Genomic DNA, 18589 nt, shown 5'->3' with positions numbered 1-18589 from the left:
ACACAAACACAAACATTAGTCACCTCTACTCCACGTCCCATGATGAGCCATATGGAGGAGAAAGGCAGGCAGGCAGGCGCACAGACCTCGTTATAGTCCAGAGAGGAGTCATTGCACAGGGCACAGATGGTGGCAATCTCCACTAGACCATCATACGCAGAGGACTTCACTAGTCTGCCATCCTGGTACCTGGAGGGAGACACAAAGGACAGGGCCGGACACAAGATGAAACGTTGGAGGGAGTTTAACAATTAACGTAACTGGAAGTAAATAAATAATTGTAGCATAAATGGATTAGCATTAAGAGTGTATTTGGTACTCACACTTCTCCCTCAGGGGCGTAGGTAGAGCCAGTGATGGTGAACTCGTTCAGAGAGCAGCTGTTCCCCTCGGCCTGGTCAAGGATGAACATCTGGAGACCACAACACAGCACAGACAAGGCAAGGACAGTTAGGCCTGTCTTACACACAACTAATAATCTCATACCAATGTATGGTTACAACATTACATTAGAGGCTGTTTCTTAACTGACACTGTAGATGGCAGCAGACCGACAACATAATAGCACAGTGGACTGCAGAAAGTCAGCACCACAGAGAACCTGTGAGGGCTGTAGACCACCCTATACTGTGTGTGTGTGTGTGTGTGGGGGGGTTGGTTATTCTATCCTTGTGGGGACCTAAAATCCCCAAAAGTCCCCACAAGGATAGTAAAACAAGGAAATGTAACCCTCGTGAGAACATTTCCCACATCCCCATGAGGACAAAGGCTATTTTAAGTTTAGGGGTTAGGTTTAGGGTTAGGGAAAATAGGATTTTGAATGGAAATTAATTGTAGGTCCCCATGAGGATAGAAGAACATAGCGTGTGTGTGTGTGTGTGTGCGCGCGCGCTGTGTGTGTGTACTCTCTGGGCTGCAGGGATTTAGATGCCCTCTCTGGCTGTGTGTGGGGGCTATGGCAGGAGTCAAGCAATGAGCAGTGCTTGTTTGGTTTAGTCCATACTACATAAGTAAATAGTGTCGGCCGTCTGTCAGGGAGCCTGAATAAAGAGAAGAGAGCGCTGGAGCCCGGAGGGTCTTTTCCCTCAGGAAGAACTGGACTGGCTAAACCGAACAGTAGGTACGCGCACACTAACACAAACACTGTCACAACAGCCAGTCAGCTGGGACAACACCACAGCCGTCTCAGTCAGCGAGATAAAAGGAAGGAAGGGTGATGGTAATCATTCATGTCCTTTTCCAGAAGGAGGCCACACTTCAAAAGAGCCTTGCTGACGTCAGATGATTAGAAAAAAATAGCATTCTCTTTCGCTGGATACATTATGCTTCTGTTACTGTGAATTCAACACAAACATTTTTGTGGAAGATTTTTTTTACAAGCATCACCTGACCGAGATGAAATGGGAGATGGGGTTGGTTGCTGGGCAGTTACCTGAAGAAGGCCTGGGTTCACTTTTGGCTCCTAGCCTCTACCTCAGAGATCTTAAAGGGATACTGCGAGATTCTGGTATTTAAGCTCTTGACATCCTAGTAGCAATGCTACTGTACCTGTAGACTTCCAGTCATTGCGCTAAAGCTAGTTAGTAGTAGTTTCGAGTCAATGCTAACTTCCTTCAGCCTGCACACAGACATAAAAATGGTATCCACAAGTTCATCTGACTCTAGGTAAGTAACTTAAAATGCCTGAATCTCGCAGAATCCCTTTAACCTACTTGATTGGGGAAAGCAATGTGGAGGAAGCTCCACTTAGCCTACTGGCATATTAACATGATGTCTTACTTAAACAGATGTCATCCTCAATTGTGTAATGTAAACAATGACATAAGCACAGTAGGATATGATGACTAGTAGTTACTAGTGCATTAAGGCCAAAATGGCATCATCCATTCTAATAATTTCAGTCTGCGCCAGAGGAGAAGGGAAGTGACTAGAGAGGGAAAGACATTAAAATAGACCATAGAGACCCATTGGAATGCTAGATCAAAATAAATGTATTCTGGGAAATAAATAGCCGCTGGCCAATAAAGAGTCTCTCATCCAGAAAAAACTAATGTTTTAATGGAGTGGAGTCAGCAGTTCCATGCAAAGTTCTGTGCATATTCAACAAAAAGAGAATAAACACGCTCAATTAATAATGAAATGTCTCACTGCTCAGGGACAGAGCTGGAAGTGTGTTGGAGAGCCACTCAGAAAGAGGGAGGGAGGGAGGGGCTGGATGCTTTGCAGAGCTGTGACGCAAGGTCACTTATGCAACAGCACCGCGGCTGAACAGTCACCCAACGGCTGAATGTAGATCACAGCCGCAGCGCGTCGCTGCCTCACCGCCTTTGTGTAACACATCTCACTCTTGATTCTCCACTACAAAGAACCTTCTGCTCACACTATCTCAAACCCAATCACAGCAAGGTAATGCAACAGAGCCATTTCAGAGGCAGACCTCTGTTCAGTCAGTGTGTAAAGCAAGACAAATAAAACAGCCAGACTCACCCTGCAGACAGACATCTGGTTGGTGGTGAGGGTGCCAGTCTTGTCGGAGCAGATGACAGAGGTGCAGCCCAAGGTCTCCACAGAGGGCAGGCTGCGGACGATGGCGTTCTTCTTGGCCATGCGGCGGGTGCCCAAGGCCAGGCAGGTGGTGATGACAGCGGGCAGACCCTCGGGTATGGCGGCCACAGCCAGGGCCACGGCAATCTTAAAGTAGTAGACGGCGCCGCGGATCCAGGAGCCTCCGTGGACAGGGTCGTTGAAGTGGCCAATGTTGATCATCCACACAGCGATGCAGATCAGGGAGATGACCTTAGAGAGCTGCTCCCCAAACTCATCCAGCTTCTGCTGCAGGGGGGTCTTCTCCTGCTCGGTGGCTGCCATCTCATCACGGATCTTACCGATCTCAGTGTTCACGCCTGTGGCCACCACCACACCAATAGCCTTGCCTGATGAGATGTTGGTGCCCTGAAAACACACAGGTGGAACATTATGGCCACACAGTCCTACAAAATGCTTGAGGACAGCAGACTAAATGGAAACTCAAACTCTATATTTACAAACCAAAATAACATAGCAGGGTCTGTATTTTTTAAGTACGTTTGATATCGAGTGATGCTGGCATAATTTGTGCCCAAATGTTAAAGATCCATGCATCAGGTCTTCAACGTTAAACAAATAACTGAAGGAGAAGCTCAAAAACGACTAGCTGATGGTGGAGAGTTCAATCATCATACAGCCGCTACAAGGAGCAGTAAGGAGTGAAGAGAGAAGAGTGTTGCTTACAGAGAAGAGCATGTTCTTCTTGTCCTGGTTGACAGCTCGGGGGTCAGGCACTGGGTCGGTGTGCTTGATGACAGAGACGGACTCGCCTGGAATCAAAGCAGAGACCAGTGCAGGTCATATATCACACTGATATCCCTTTGTCTGTGTCTATAGCCACAGGGAAAAACTATATCAACTTCAATCATAGACTCCCACGCCACAATCAATGTGTAACATTCCTCGCTCTGGGTGCTTGTGCACATGATGCAGGGCAAAGCGTCTAATCATGTGGATCAAGAGGAAATAAACCCTTGCTATAAACCCAGTTCAGAGGTGAACTCAGTTCATTCATTCCTCTTGCAGGGCTCTACGCTGACCTTTTTTTACAAGGAGCATGTCTGTGCCTAAGTTGATAAATGTAGGTGCAGACAAAGAAATGTATGAGCACAACGAAAAATATTTGAGGTATTAATGCTAGAATCCTTACATTTTTCTAGGTGCACTGGTGCTCCTAAATAAAAATTCCAGAAAGCACAGCAAATTATTTTGGCGCATATGAGACTAAAATGGTCGCACTGTAGAGCCCTGTTGTCTTGTCCAGGACAAGCAAAAAAATTATCACAATATCAAACAATTACTCCGATCAGAATTGGATCAGAGGCCAACATTGGAAAAATATTCAAATCTATTTTTCATATACATAAATAAAAAAGCCTACCTGCATATTGGCTACAGCCTCCTGTCCAAACCGATGCGGACATGAGGGAGGCGCCAGAAAATGTAGCCAAACTTTAATGAGACTTTTAATTACATAAATATAGGGTAAACGCCAGTCATGTTTTTTTTATTTGTAATTTAGCAGACGCTTTTATCCAGAGCGAATTACAATATGTAGTGAGTGCATAGATTTTCGTACTTGTCCCCAGTGGGAAACGAACCCACAACCCTGCCGTTGCAAGCGCCATGCTCTACCAACTGAGCCACATGGGACCAACAATGAAGGGTAATTAACATTAAGGTCTCAAGACTTGATTCTGTCGACATATTCGAGGCACGGTTCATTCAAATCAACTTTATTTTATTGTCCAGCAGCCAAAGGCACAATCCTAGTCATATTAGTAACCCATGCTAGATGATGCATCTTTAGATCGTTTTGAGAACGGCGTTTCCCCGCTAATTGCATTTTGGAACATTCGCGCATAGCCTACAGCCATGTGCGCATTGTTGCGCTTATAATATAATATAATGAAATAAAACGAATCAGTGTTAAGCTAAACGGTCTGATCCGTTGCGGTTGTATGAATTTAGTCTCTATCGTCCCAGAACTGTCCCAGATTCTGCCTTTTTGAACCGTAGACATATTTTTTTATCGTCCCAGAGACGACGGGACGCCCTTAATTTCGAGCCCTGGAGGGAATTATTTTATAAAAAGACATAAAACGTATTTGGCTGTAATTGTAATGTTGCAATATTTTATAGGCTACCAAAGCTAGTCCTCCAGGAGAGCCTTAAAAAAGGGGAGTGTGGCCTACATGTTTGTCTGATTAACTAGCCAAAAAATGTTCACAGCAAGAGAGTAGTTGCCACACTTACACAATAAACCCCTTTTCCAACGTAACTTGTAATGACATTAGAAGCAACATTCGGCTTTCATCAAAATAATAATTATTGTGAGCTATGACATGACAAAGGGAATTTGCATATGTCGCAATAGAAACGATAATTCGCCCTTATTAAACTCAACAGATCATTTCCATCAATGGATGTCGGTTTAACTAGTTTGACTGCTATGATTAAGCAATAAGGCATGAGGGCAGTATGGTATATTGCCAATATACCAAGGCTAAGGGCTGTTCTTAAGCATGATGCAACGCAGAGTGCCTGGATACAGCAGTTAGCTGTGGTATATTGGCCATATACCACAAACCACTGGGGTGCCTTATTGCTAAACTGGTTACCAACGTAATTAGAACAGTAAAAATAAATGTTTTGTCATACCTGTGGTATATGGTCTGATCCACCACGGCTTTCAGCCAATCAGCATTCAGGGCTCAAACCCGGTTTAAATGGTAAATAAATCCCCTTTGCGCATGTGCATAACTATTGATAAATCCGACAGGAGAGTTTGAGTGATGAAAGTTGGACAGAGGATCTCGAAATCTCTGAGCAAGAAACACTTGGATGAACTTAAAAAATACAAATGTTAGGCTATTTTCAGGCAATTGTGCCATTATTTTGTGCCAGATGTTAAGACTACAACCCGTTATAAAATGGCCTATTCGCAAGATTTACTTGTTATTTCAATAGGGATAGGCTACGGACTTAAATCTGGGGTTATGATTTTAATTCAACTTTCCATGTTTTATGGAAAAAGGGTCGGGAAAAAAAATAGGTGTCTCCCTAATTACAATCTAAAAAAGTTGTCACGACGTGCGCGCGTGCTGATATGGCTCCTCTCACTCATGTGACTCAGCCAATAGTGGACTAAGCTGCCTGCTGCAGTGCTCTCTCAACAGTCAGCAGCAGGTCCCAGTGAAATACATTATTTAAAAAAAAAAAGACAAATGCAATGGCGGCTGCTGTGCAACTTAGAAATAGCCCAAAAAAACACAACCCGCGAACAATACATTTTCACCCGCGACATCGTTTTCAAAGTAGCCCAATTCGGCAGGAAAACCATGGACATGGCAACCCTAAGTATAGGGAAAACAGTGCAGCAAACTGCCATGTGTCTTACCGGTCAGGATAGACTGGTCTACTCTCAGGGTTGTAGATTTGATGGAAGAGAGACGGATGTCTGCAGGAACCTTGTCTCCAACTAGGGGGGAAAGAAGACAGACACACTGACAGAATTAGAGATAAATATATTAAAATGTCATAGATGGACAATGATGCATTTCAAATCAGCGAAAAGTGGACACATATGACCTCCATAACGTCTGCCCATGATGTCAACTCATTGTAGCACAACACAGACACAATCTAGTTACAGGTCTCTCAAGACAAAGTGGTTATGCATGTGCAATGCCATAAACAAGTTTAAACCTGTGCTGTAAGCAGAACTTTACGAAAATGACCCACCCTATAGAGTGCTTAGACTAACGGACCACCAAGCTGTTCTCTGAAATATAGACGCAATTTATTCAGCATCACTGTTAACTGACAGACTATAGCTCATTTCAAGGTTGGTTGCTGAGCCACACGAAGGCAGAGGCAGAGTAGGAGGAGGAAATGGAGGACTGGTGAGCCATAAAAGGCTGGTCCCAATGAAAAAAGCCAATTTGGGCCACATCTGAATTGTGGTGATCCGATTCAGCAACCTATTAGTACATAAATGCTGGGAGATGGTGAAACCACTCCGTTTAAGGCACGGTTCTTCTTTCAATTTCAACGTGCAGAACAGTTCTTCATAAACACGTAAATTTGCTCTTACAGATCTGGGTGTCGGTTTCCCAAAAGCATCTTAAGGCTAAGTTCGTAGTTAGAACCTTCGTAGGAGCATTGTTAAATCTCCGAGCTGTTTCGCAAAACCATCGTTAATAAAGTTGGACTTGAAAACGCTCGTTATTTACCGACTGCCTCAGACCACTCGTGGAACAGCTAAGTGCGTTGTTAGATGCGTTTTTCCCTACCGCGTCACTTTATACACTGAAGATTTACGCTAAACATAAACATCTTGATTCTGTCTCTTTGTGACCACCGAAAACTTCAGAATGAAGTTGACCACAAATACAAAGTTCCCAATGTCTTTGCAATTGTTACAAACAAGCGAAGGGTAAAAATGATGCTTCAAATTAAAACAGATGACTGCATTACATTATTTACAGTATAGGCTATAGACCTATACCTTCGGAAAGTATTCAGACCCCTTGACTTTTTCCACTGTGTTACCTTACAGCCTTATTCTAAAATTTATTAAATAAAACAATTTCCTCAGCAACCTACACACAACACCCCATAACAACAAATCGAAAACAGGTTTAGAAATGTTTGCAAATGTATTTAAAAAAACAGAAATTACTTATTACATAAGTATTCAGACCCTTTGCTATGAGACTCGAAATTGAGCTCAGGTGCATCCTGTTTCCATTGATCATCCTTGATGTTTCTACAACTTGATTGGAGTCCACCTGTGGTAAATTCAATTGATTGGACATGATTTGGAAAGGCACACACCTGTCTATATAAGGTCCCACAGTTGACACAGTCAGAGCAAAAACCAAGCCATGAGGTCGAAGGAATTGTCCGTAGAGCTCAGAGACAGGATTGTGTCGAGGCACAGGTCTGGGGAAGGGTACCAAAAAATGTCTGCAGCATTGAAGGTTCCCAAGAACACAGTGGCCTCCATCATTCTTGAATGGAAGAAGTTTGGAACCACCAAGACTCAATCAGGGGAGAAGGGCCTTGGTCAGGGAAGTGACTAAGAACCTGATGGTCACTCTGACAGAGCTCCAGAGTTCCTCTGTGGAGATGGGAGAACCTTCCAGAAGGACAACCATCTCTGCAGCACTCCACCAATCAGGCCTTTATGGTAGAGTGGCCAGACGGAAGCCACTCCTCAGTAAAAGGCACATGACAGCCTGCTTGGAGTTTGCCAAAAGGCACCTAAAGATTCTCAGACCATGAGAAACAAGATTCTCTGGTCTGATGAAACCAAGATTGAACTCTTTGGCCTGAATGCCAAGCATCACGTCTGGAGGAAACCTGGCACCATCCCTACGGTGAAGCATGGTGGTGGCAGGGAATGGGAGACTAGTCAGGATCGAGGCTAAGATTAACGGAGCAAAGTACAGAGAGATCGTTGATGAAAACCTGCTCCAGAGCGCTCAGGACCTCAGACTAGGGCAATGGTTCACCTTCCAACAGGACAATGACCCCAAGCACACAGCTAAGACAATGCAGGAGTGGCTTCGGGACAAGTCTCTGAATGTCCTCGAGTGGCCCAGCCAGAGCACAGACTTGAACCCGGTCGAACATCTCTGGAGAGACCTGAAAATAGCTGTGCAGCAACGCTCCCCATCCAACCTGACAGAGCTTGAGAGGATCAGCAGAGAACGAACTCCCCAAATACAGGTGTGCCAAACTTGTAGAGTCATACCCAAGAAGACTCGAGGCTGTAATCGCTGCCAAAGGTGCTTCAAGAAAGTACTGCGTAAAGGGTCTAAATACTATTGTAAATGTGATATTTAATTATTATTATTTTAAAAATAAATTAGCAAAAAATTCTTAAAACTAGTTTTTGCTTTGTCATTATGGGGTATTGTGTGTAGATTAATGAGGGAACTAAACAACTTAATCCATTTTAGAATAAGGCTGTAACCTAACAAAATGTGGAAAAACTCAAGGGGTCTGAATACTTTCCAAAGGCACTATTTCAATCATATTGAAATCCATTTCATGTTCAATGAATTGTTATATTTTGCTAATTGTAGGCTACGGTCTGAATTTGCCTCAATATATTGAATGTGTAACAATTGTGATGTGCCAATACTTGATTTAGTGCATTATAATAGGGTAAGCATTAGAATAAGCTCCTTCAATATTTGCAGCCTTAGGAGCTGATCCGTCATCAGCATTGTGGAACAAATATAATGCTAAGGTAAGATTTGAATGGAGAAAGCTGATCAGAGAGCAGCACTGCCTTTCTTTCGATCCCATCAGGAGACACGCTCCAATTACGCACTTATTGATCGTTCTCTCTGCGTGGTGTTTTGGGAAACGCATGTACAATTTTCTGCCCTCGTAGTTAAGATGCCAAAGTTACATTGCTATCGGGAAACCGGGCCCTGGAGACTTCACATAGTATTACATTTATTCCGCTAACCAGGCTGACCTGTCAAAATTAATTCCCCTAATAAAAACACCTCCACACATTAGACCATCTCGCAAAGGAGACAAACAGCAAGACGTGCATCTTTAGTCAACTTTAAACCATCCCAGGACAAAAAGGTTTGTTTTTTAATTATGCAAACATGAACTTTCATTTCAGGACATACAGTGATGAAATTCAACCTGAGTCCTGGAATAATATGCCCAACCTGTGTGATAGAGGGAGACTGGTGAAGACCATGGGAGAAGGTAAACATTTTCCTGAACATCAGGATCCCCCTGTGCCCTTGAGGGGAGAGCAAAATAGCAAACTATACTGAACAAAAAGATATACGCAACATATAAAGTGTTGGTGCCATGTTTCATGAGCTGAAATAAAAGATCGCAGAATTTTCTCTCAAATTTTGTGCACACATTTGTTTACATCCCTGTGCCAAGATAATCCATCCACCTGACAGGTGTGGCATATCAATAAGCTGATTAAACAGCATGATAATTACACAGGTGCACCTTGTGCTGGGGACAATAAAAGGCCACTAAAAAACAATGCCACAGATGTCTCAAGTTGAGTGAGCGTGCAATTGGCATGCTGAATGGAGGAATGTCCACTAGAGCTGTTGCCAGAGAATTTAATGTTCATTTCTCTACCATAAGCCGCCTCCAACGTCATTTTAGAGAATTTGGCAGTACGTCCAACCAGCCTCACAACTGCAGACAACGTGTAACCACACCAGCCCAGGACCTCCACATCAGGCTTCTTCACCTGCGGGATTGTCTGAGACCAGTCACCCGGACAGCTAATGAAACTGAGGAATGTGTGTCTGTAATAAAGCCCTTTTATGGGGAAAAACTCATTCTGATTGGCTGGGCCTGGCTCCCCAGTGGGTGGGCCTATGTCCTCCCAGGCCCACCCATGGCTATGCCCCTGCCTAGTCATGTGAAATCCATAGATTAGGGCCTAATTAATTTATTTCAATTGCCCGATTTCCTTATATGAACTGTAACTCAGTAAAATAGTTGAAATTGAGTGTATATTTCTGTTCAGTATATTTCAATATGTTCCCCCAATGTGCTAATCAGGTTTAAAAATGGACACATGATAGCAGCTGTTTCCCCGTCATCCCCACTGAACAGGAAGGAGGTGGAGGAGATAATACCAGACGCTGTCACTCGGACACGGAGCCCCGCCTTCCAAAACTCATCGACGCAACAGGAGTGGCTCTTAGCACAACCAGTACACACTGGAACCTTGAGAGGAAAGAGAGAGAGAGAGAGAGAGAGAGAGAGAGAGAGAGAGAAAGAGAGCAAAGGGGAGAGAACGATAGAGAAATAAAGAGAGACCGGGAGAGAGAGAAAGAAAGAGCGAGAGAGAGAAAGAAAGAGCGAGAGAGAGAGAGAGAGAGCAAGTCGCCCCGGTGTGCAGTTGGGCACGTGTCAGGCGATATTAATACAGACACTGGTGCCAGGAGTCCTGGGCCGTCAGTGGCCATGGGCCAATCATGAGAGACAGCTTTTCTCAGAAAGAATTGTGTAGAGCTCAATCACATCTTTCAACTGTCTAAATGTGGAACAATGCGTTTCACTTCTGATAAGGTCAGGCAACCTACCTCACAGAGGGAAATATAAAATAAATGTTTATCAAAATGTTATTTGTCACATGCGCCGAATACAACTGGTGTAGACTTACCGTGAAATGCTTACTTACGAGCCCTTGCCCAACAATGCAGAGTTAAAAAGGTAAGAACATTTTGCTAAATTAAAAAAGGAAATAGTAACAATAATGAGGCTATATACAAGGAGTACCGGTACTGAGTCAATGTGCAGGGGTATGAGGTAGTTGAGGTAATATGTACATGTAGGTAGGGGTAAAAGTGACTAGGCAATCAGGATAGATAAACAGTAGCAGCAGCGTAAGTGAAGAGTGTGAAAGTATGTCTGTGTGTGAGTGTGTCTGTGTGGGGGGCGTCAATATGCTTGTGTGTGTTGTGTGTGTGAGCGTATGTAGTGTGTGTGAGCGTATGTAGTGTGTGTGTGAGGGTATGTAGTGTGTGTGAGAGCCATTGCACGAGAGTCAGGTAAAACATTTAATTTTAAAAAAGGGGAGTCAATGCAAATAGTCCGGGTAGCACATTTTGATTAACTGTTAAGCAGTCTTATGGCTTGGCGGTAGCAGACAGAACAGTATGACTTCGGTGGCTGGAGTCTGACAATTCTTAGGGCATTCCTCTGAAAAAAACAAATGATCATCAGCCTTACTTGAAGTCTATTCAGACAAAGGCAAACTGTTACAGAATAATATCTAAAGGCCAAAGAAAGATGCCAAGTTTGGGAGGAGTTTCAATATACAATCTGATGCCAAGCTGAACAGAAAGAACATGACCACAGTCAAATGTTTCCCTTCAGCCATGAAGTATAACGGCCACATCCTCAGGGTTGTGTAATACTTCCTGTGCTAAGAGACGTTACATGTTTTTAAAGAAACACTTACGACTGCAGGACGGGAGGGAACTAGAGAGAAAAATTAGGATGGCTTGAGGACGTTTACAATAGCACTTGTTGAAGTCAATGACACTGTTGATGTCATTATGAAAAGAAAAAAAAAGGAAACGCAACAGTCTAAGAGTGAAAAGCACACAAGGCACACATGACATTGTCCTGGTGCAGTTCAACTGGCCCGCAGGACTGCTCTGGATGAAGTGTGTGTTTATATAATCTGTCCCTTTATGTCAACATCCTACTTGGTACCAGGCCAAACATCTGTGACAGTCTCCACACCTAGGAGAGTGAGACAGGCAGCGTAGCAACAAGAGGCACAGACTCAAGAGTCAGTGAACCAGTGCCAGACATGACTCACAGGGGTGTCCTTCTTTACAACAGAGGAGTAGGTCCAAGCAAGGCCGCCACACCAGGAAGACAGACCGACTGCTTTAGCTGACAGACGGACACAGGCCCTGCTGTGTATGACTGCATGACACAGGCCCTGCTGTGTATGACTGCATGACACAGCAGGTTTCTCTGTGTCCAATCCGGAGGGTGCAGGTGCTGATGGCAGATACAACAAAAGGCTGAAAAGCTGCTATTCTGAGGAGGCTATTTCAGAAGCACTCATTTTTTACATTTTAGTCATTTAGCAGACGCTCTTATCCAGAGCGACTTACAGTTAGTGAGTGTATAAATTTTTTCATACTGGCCCCCCGTGGGAATCAAACCCACAACCCTGGCGTTGCAAGCGCCATGCTCTACCAACTGAGCTACAGGAGGCAGTTGACACTGCTATAAATGAAGGAAGCAGCAACAATATCATATTCAACTTATGTTTTAGGAATATAAATGGTACTTTAACATTTTTTTACAGGTTACAACTTAAAAAAATAAAAAAATAAAAAAAAATCAGGCAAAAACTACTGAATGAGCCCAAGAATGTGCTATAAATGTATTGATTTTGATGATATAAGGGAAATCTTGAAAATATGTTTGTCCTGCCTACCAGTGGCCTGTGCTGTGTGAGAGCTAGAACAGATGCTGCCTGACTGCCAGGGTTCTGCTGGGAGATATGAAGGAACATAGAGGTCAGGGGTCAACATGCCTTCTAACTATCAGTGACCTCTACACTCTCCAGCCAGTTTATTAGGAACACCACCGCATTCGCGAAAATGGATCGCTCCAACAGACAGTGAGTCAGGTGGCCGTGGCTTCCTATATAAAGCAGACAGACAGGCATCGAGGCATTCAGCTTGTTAGAGCCGATTTGGGCATATTTTGTATAAAAGACTGAACATACTGAGCTCCATGTACATTTGTGTAAATATATTAAATATTAATGTATATGATGAAATATTAGGTACGTACCTTTATGATTTATTTACCGGATTGAGATACATTCATTTGTTATTAGTGTAACTCAGTTTTTGGCCCCCCCTCTTGCCCATTCATTGTACTGTGTTAATTGTGTTAGTATAAAGGCAGGAAGTTGGGCCTTCGGGGGGAGGAGTCCTTGCTAGATGCGGGAGCGGTATAGTTTTTTGACCATATAGACATACAGAAATACAGACAGACAGGTCATATTATATTATGTATTTGCATTTCAAGTAATCTCTGCTTTAAGTTGATTGGAGAATACCTTTTTGTTAGATAAGAAGAATAAACATTTTTTGTTGCACTATATCCCTGGATCTCATTGAATGTTTGGCCGTTTGGAAACGTTGAGTGTGGACTGTATGCGTCCGAAACAACCCCGCTTCAGGCTAGGGCAGTGGCTATGGAAAAGAGGAAAGGAAGCCACTACATTCAAGTCAAAAAACTTCGTGAAGGATTACTACCGGAAGGAAATCTCCGGTTCGGACACACGCTGGATTTTGTTCTATTTGTAATTGCATTCGGACCATAAGGACAGCTCGCTTGGAAGGATTTGAACTCCTAGATTTCGCCAGCCGTGAGTAACCACTGCGAATGAATGAGCTGCCCTGTTCAAGGCGATCGTTTGATCATGCATATTATGGAAGCGCAAATGTGCTTATAATTGGAATGTTTGATAAACTTGGGAATGGAATTCAAAATACAGCGCTGTGAAAACAATTAAGAAGTTTAAGTTTGGGAAACACAGATCCTATGCACAATGTAGCCTAATCATATATCTAATATTTGGCCTAACGTGGAAATGCAATCCATCAACGCAACGAATGCAACTTAAGGATCTAAAGATACTGCGTGTTAAAACTTCATTAAAGGGACAAAACCTCAACGGGATGAAATGTTTAAAACGCATCTAAAATGCCAAACTTGCACATGTGCAATTCAAAATGGGTCAATATGCTGAAATGGATGACTGTGTTTTTAAAGATTAAAGGAGGTCTAAAGGGGCATTACGTTTAACAATCAAACCAACAACCGTGTCATTGTAAATTGAGTGAACTAAAAGTGAATGATGGAGGAGGAAATCCCAAATAAGACTCCACTGGAGAGGGCAGAGGAGCATCTAAATTCACTCTATGCAGCCCGGAGAGGCAAACTTGGAGTGTGTACACGCAAAATGAATGAAATAAAAGTCCTTCTTGTTGATGGAGGAAACATTGCAACTGTGAATGAGAGTCTTGAAGCATTTGATGCTGTGCTCAATGACTTTAAGAAGGCTCATGAATCTGTGCTAGAGCTGGTCACAGAGGAGGAACAGGAACAGGAGAGCATTAACTATTATCAACCAAGAATGAGAACTTATGAACATTTCCTGAAAGAGGTGGAAATATGGAAAAAGGCTGAAGTTGAGCCACAAACGCTCATTGAACCACATGACAGCATTTCCAATGTGTCAAAAATATCAAGTAAAACTAAGTATTCTAAGACTGCTTCCTCAGTGTCCTCTGAACGCCTTAAAGCCGAGGCAGAACGAGCAGCTCTACTAGCTCGCCAAGCATCATTACAAGACAAGCATGCATTGGAACTGGAGAAAGCTCAACTGAATGTTAGGATGGAAAAAATGGCACTGGAAACGGACATAGCAGCATATAATGCCAAACTGAAGGTCCTGGAGAGTACCGAGTCAACTTCTCAATCCCATTCTGTGGCAGCCCATTTACTAAGCCAAGAAGATGGAATGAACTCTTATTTTGAGAAACAGGAACCAGAGGTCTATGTGGAACCTGAACCATCACCTGTTGAGTTTGCTGCATTAGGTGCAGTTCCAAAGACCCCACTACAAAGAGTTTTACAACAACCGACCACAAAGCCATCAAACCCTATTCCGAAAACAGTCGTAAACCACACTCTTCAGCAGCCAACAGCAAGGTCTAGCAATCGACACAGAATCAACACTGCGGGTATCAGCCATAATACCAGCCATGATAACCTCTCTACTGTCATGCAAAGGCAGAATGAAATTGCTGACCTCCTTGTACTACAGCACAAACAAGCCACACTCCCTGTTAGGGAGATACCTATGTTTGACGGTGATCCTCTAAACTTTAGGCCATTCATGCGTGCATTTGAGCATGGTATAGAAGATAAGACAAGCAGTCACCAGGATAGGCTCTATTACCTGGAACAATACACCTCTGGTCAGCCCAAGGATCTGGTCCGTAGTTGTCTGCATATGGAAGCCAGAAGAGGCTATGCAGTAGCTAAGAGGTTGTTAAAGGAACACTTTGGCAATGAAATCAAAGTCACCACTGCTTACATGGAAAAGGCTTGGAACTGGACAAACATCAAACCCGATGATGGAAAGGGACTGGGTGGTTATGCACTCTATCTAAGAGGTTGCTGTAACGCTATGCAAGACCTACAGAACATGGAAGAGCTTAATCTTCCCTCCAACATAAAGCTGATCATGTCAAAACTTCCCTACAAACTAAGGGAAAAATGGAGGTCTATGGCATGTGATATTTTAGAGAGAAGTCACCTGAGGGCCCAGTTCAGTGACCTGGTAACGTTCATGGAAAAACAGGCCAAAATACTGCAGGATCCGTTGTATGGAGATATTCAAGATCCCCTGTACAACAAAAGGTTTTTAAAACCCAAAACAGAAGCTGACTTTAAACAGCAGTTCAAGTCCAAGAGTAGGGGAAGCAGCTTTGCCACTACAGTAGCTGTAGTGGCAGATTGTGACTCTGAAAAACCTTTAAAAGAACAAACATTCAAAGTAAAGAGACCAGGCACCTACCCTTCTGATGCTCCCAGTATCTCATGTATATTTTGTGCTGGTGCGCATTTATTGGTCGACTGCCAACAGGTGAAGGCACAGCCACATGAATTCAAGGTTGAGTTTCTGAGATCAAAAGGCCTTTGTTTTGGCTGTTTGATGAGAGGACACTTAAGCAGAGAATGTAAAAGAAGGATGACCTGTCAGAGCTGTCAAAGAAAGCACCCCACTATCCTGCACATTGAAGGAAGAGAGAGATTTAGATCTCAAAAGGCAGATATGAGTGGTGTAGCAGTAAAGCGGGAGGAGACTGTCAGCAGTGCTCTTGTTTCACTGGAAGCTGGTGAAGATACCGGGGCCGGTACAGATTGTGCACTTGCAATTGTGCCAGTTCAAGTAAAGGTGGCAAATGGAAGCAAGTCTGTGTTAACCTATGCGTTTCTCGATTCTGGTAGCTCAGCAACATTTTGTACGGAGAGACTCATGAGGCAGTTGCAAGCTAAAGGCAGTGCGACTGAAATTCTGCTACGCACAATGGGGCAGGAGAGTCCTACCAAGAGCTTTGAGATATCTGGATTAGAGATTGGCAATGTGGAAGGCGACACATTTCTTGCATTACCAAAGGTCTACACCCAACATAAGATCCCAGTGACAAGAGAGAACATTCCCACTCAGAAAGAGCTCAAAAGGTGGCCATACCTGAAAGAGGTTCAGTTGAAGGAGATTGATGCCGACGTCGAACTTCTGATTGGCGTAAATGCTCCAAAGGCAATGGAACCCTGGCAAATAAGATAAAAGAACTGGACCTGGACAGAGAAAAGCTGCCTGTTGAAAGAGCACTTGGAATCCGATGGAACATTGAAAGGGATGTGTTTAACTTCCAGGTCACTGTCAAGAACAGACCCCTTACAAGAAGAGGTATTCTCTCAACTGTCAGCTCTATTTATGATCCATTAGGTTTCCTCGCCCCATTCGTATTAAAGGCAAAGCAAATTCTTCAAGTGCTCTGCAAGCTAAAGTGTGGATGGGACGAAGTCATCCCTGAAGAACACTCTATTTCATGGAAGAGATGGCTCTCAGAGCTGGACCAGCTCTCCAGATTCCAGATCAACAGGTGTATGATGCCGGAGAACTTTGGTCAAATCAAGACCGCACAGCTGCATCACTTCGGTGATGCAAGTGAACAAGGTTATGGCACGGCAAGCTACCTTAGGTTCACAAACGTTATGGAAAAGGTCCACATCGCATTCATACTGGGGAAATCAAGGGTGACTCCACTCAAGCAGATGACGATCCCCAGACTGGAACTTGCTGCAGCAACATTGGCAGTGCGAGTGGACAGGATGTTAAGGTTGGAGCTCCAGATTGAACTTGAGGAGTCAACTTTCTGGACAGACAGCCAGTCGGTGCTAAAATACATCCGCAACGATACCAAGAGATTCCATACTTTTGTGGCTAATAGGGTTGCTATGATCCGTGACCTATCGAAAGCAAAACAGTGGAGGTATTTGAACTCCAAACACAACCCAGCCGATGATGCCTCAAGAGGATTACATGTTGAAACTTTCCTGAACTCAAAGAGATGGCGCAAAGGACCAGAATTCCTGGAGAAAACAGAAACACAATGGCCGAAAGTCCCCGAGGAGCTTGGCTCCATCCCTCCAGATGATCCAGAGGTGAGAAATGTGTGGAAGAAAAGAGTCCGACCAGCAAACTGATTGAGTACTATTCAACATGGAACAGCTTGAAGAAAGCAGTTGCCTGGATGCTGAAACTGAAGAGACTTCTACTACAGTTAAGCCAGAAAAGGAAAGTTCTCACCCAAACTGATCCAGGATCAGATCAGAGTCTGACAAACTCACTGAAGGAACAAATTGACAAGTTCAAACTGACGTTTGGAAAAGAAAGTCTGTCTGTAGATGACCTAGATGAAGCAGAAAAGGTCATCATTCGATTTGAGCAACGACAGCACTTTAAACAAGAAATTGCACTAGTTGTAAAAGGAAAACAATGTGCCAAGAGAAGCGGCTCAATCTGTAAGCTTGATCCAATAGTTGACAATGGCATTCTGAGAGTAGGAGGAAGGTTAAGCAAAGCTGCTATGCCTACGGAACTAAAGAATCCTATGATCCTGCCCAAAGACTCCTACATCTCCAGACTGATCTTACTCCACATCCATGAGCAGGTTGGCCACTCTGGGAGAGGTCACATGCTTTCTAGACTTCGCCAGCGATATTGGATACCCTGTGCCAACTCCTTAGCAAGGAAGATCCTTAAGAGCTGTGTCTTCTGCAGGCGGATGCAAGCTAGAGCTGGGGAACAGAAGATGGCTGACCTTCCACAAGATCGGGTAGCACCTGATTTGCCGCCTTTCACCCATGTGGGCATAGATTACTTTGGCCCCATAGAGGTGAAGCGAGGCCGCGTTCATGTGAAGCGGTATGGTGTGATCTTTACTTGCCTTGTGAGTCGAGCTGTCCATCTAGAAGTTGCTAGTTATCTGGATACTGATTCCTGCATCAATGCCCTGCGCAGGTTCATCTGTCGAAGGGGCCCAGTAACAAGTATCAGAACAGACAATGGCACCAACTTTGTTGGAACACACAGAGAGCTAGGAGAAGCTCTGAAAGAGCTGGATCACAACAAGATTCAAAATAAATTACTGAAGGAAGGAGTGACATGGTCATTCAACCCTCCCTCTGGAGCCCACCATGGGGGGTATGGGAGAGGTTGATCCGACTGGTGAAAAAGATCCTCTATTCAGTCCTTAAAGAGCAAGTACTGGATGATGAGGCTTTGCAGATAGCCTTGTGTGAAGTTGAGGCGATTATGAACGACAGACCAATCACTACTGTAACAAATGACCCTAACGATCTAGAA

General features: G+C 43.8%; 1 protein-coding gene across 3 annotated transcripts in view; it reads right to left on the bottom strand.

Moving 5' to 3' along the window:
- Window positions 1-18589, bottom strand: part of LOC121550722 (sarcoplasmic/endoplasmic reticulum calcium ATPase 2) — a 43383-nt gene that overhangs the window by 6041 nt on the left and 18753 nt on the right. For all 3 annotated transcript variants that reach the window (XR_005996977.2, XM_041863077.2, XM_041863078.2), the window contains exons 6-10: window positions 5987-6067; window positions 3271-3356; window positions 2488-2952; window positions 324-412; window positions 87-189 (exon numbers count right to left, since the gene is read on the bottom strand). Coding sequence is in view for 2 of the 3 variants with exons in the window: in XM_041863077.2 (XP_041719011.1) it covers window positions 87-189; window positions 324-412; window positions 2488-2952; window positions 3271-3356; window positions 5987-6067 (824 nt within the window). In the remaining variant the exon portion in view is untranslated. The remainder of the gene's footprint in view (window positions 1-86; window positions 190-323; window positions 413-2487; window positions 2953-3270; window positions 3357-5986; window positions 6068-18589) is intronic.

This window comes from Coregonus clupeaformis, chromosome 18, assembly GCF_020615455.1.
Source record: "Coregonus clupeaformis isolate EN_2021a chromosome 18, ASM2061545v1, whole genome shotgun sequence".
NCBI classification, from domain to species: Eukaryota; Metazoa; Chordata; class Actinopteri; order Salmoniformes; family Salmonidae; genus Coregonus; species Coregonus clupeaformis.
The sequence above is the reverse complement of the archived record's forward strand: the minus strand, read 5'-3'. Positions and strand labels throughout refer to the sequence as shown.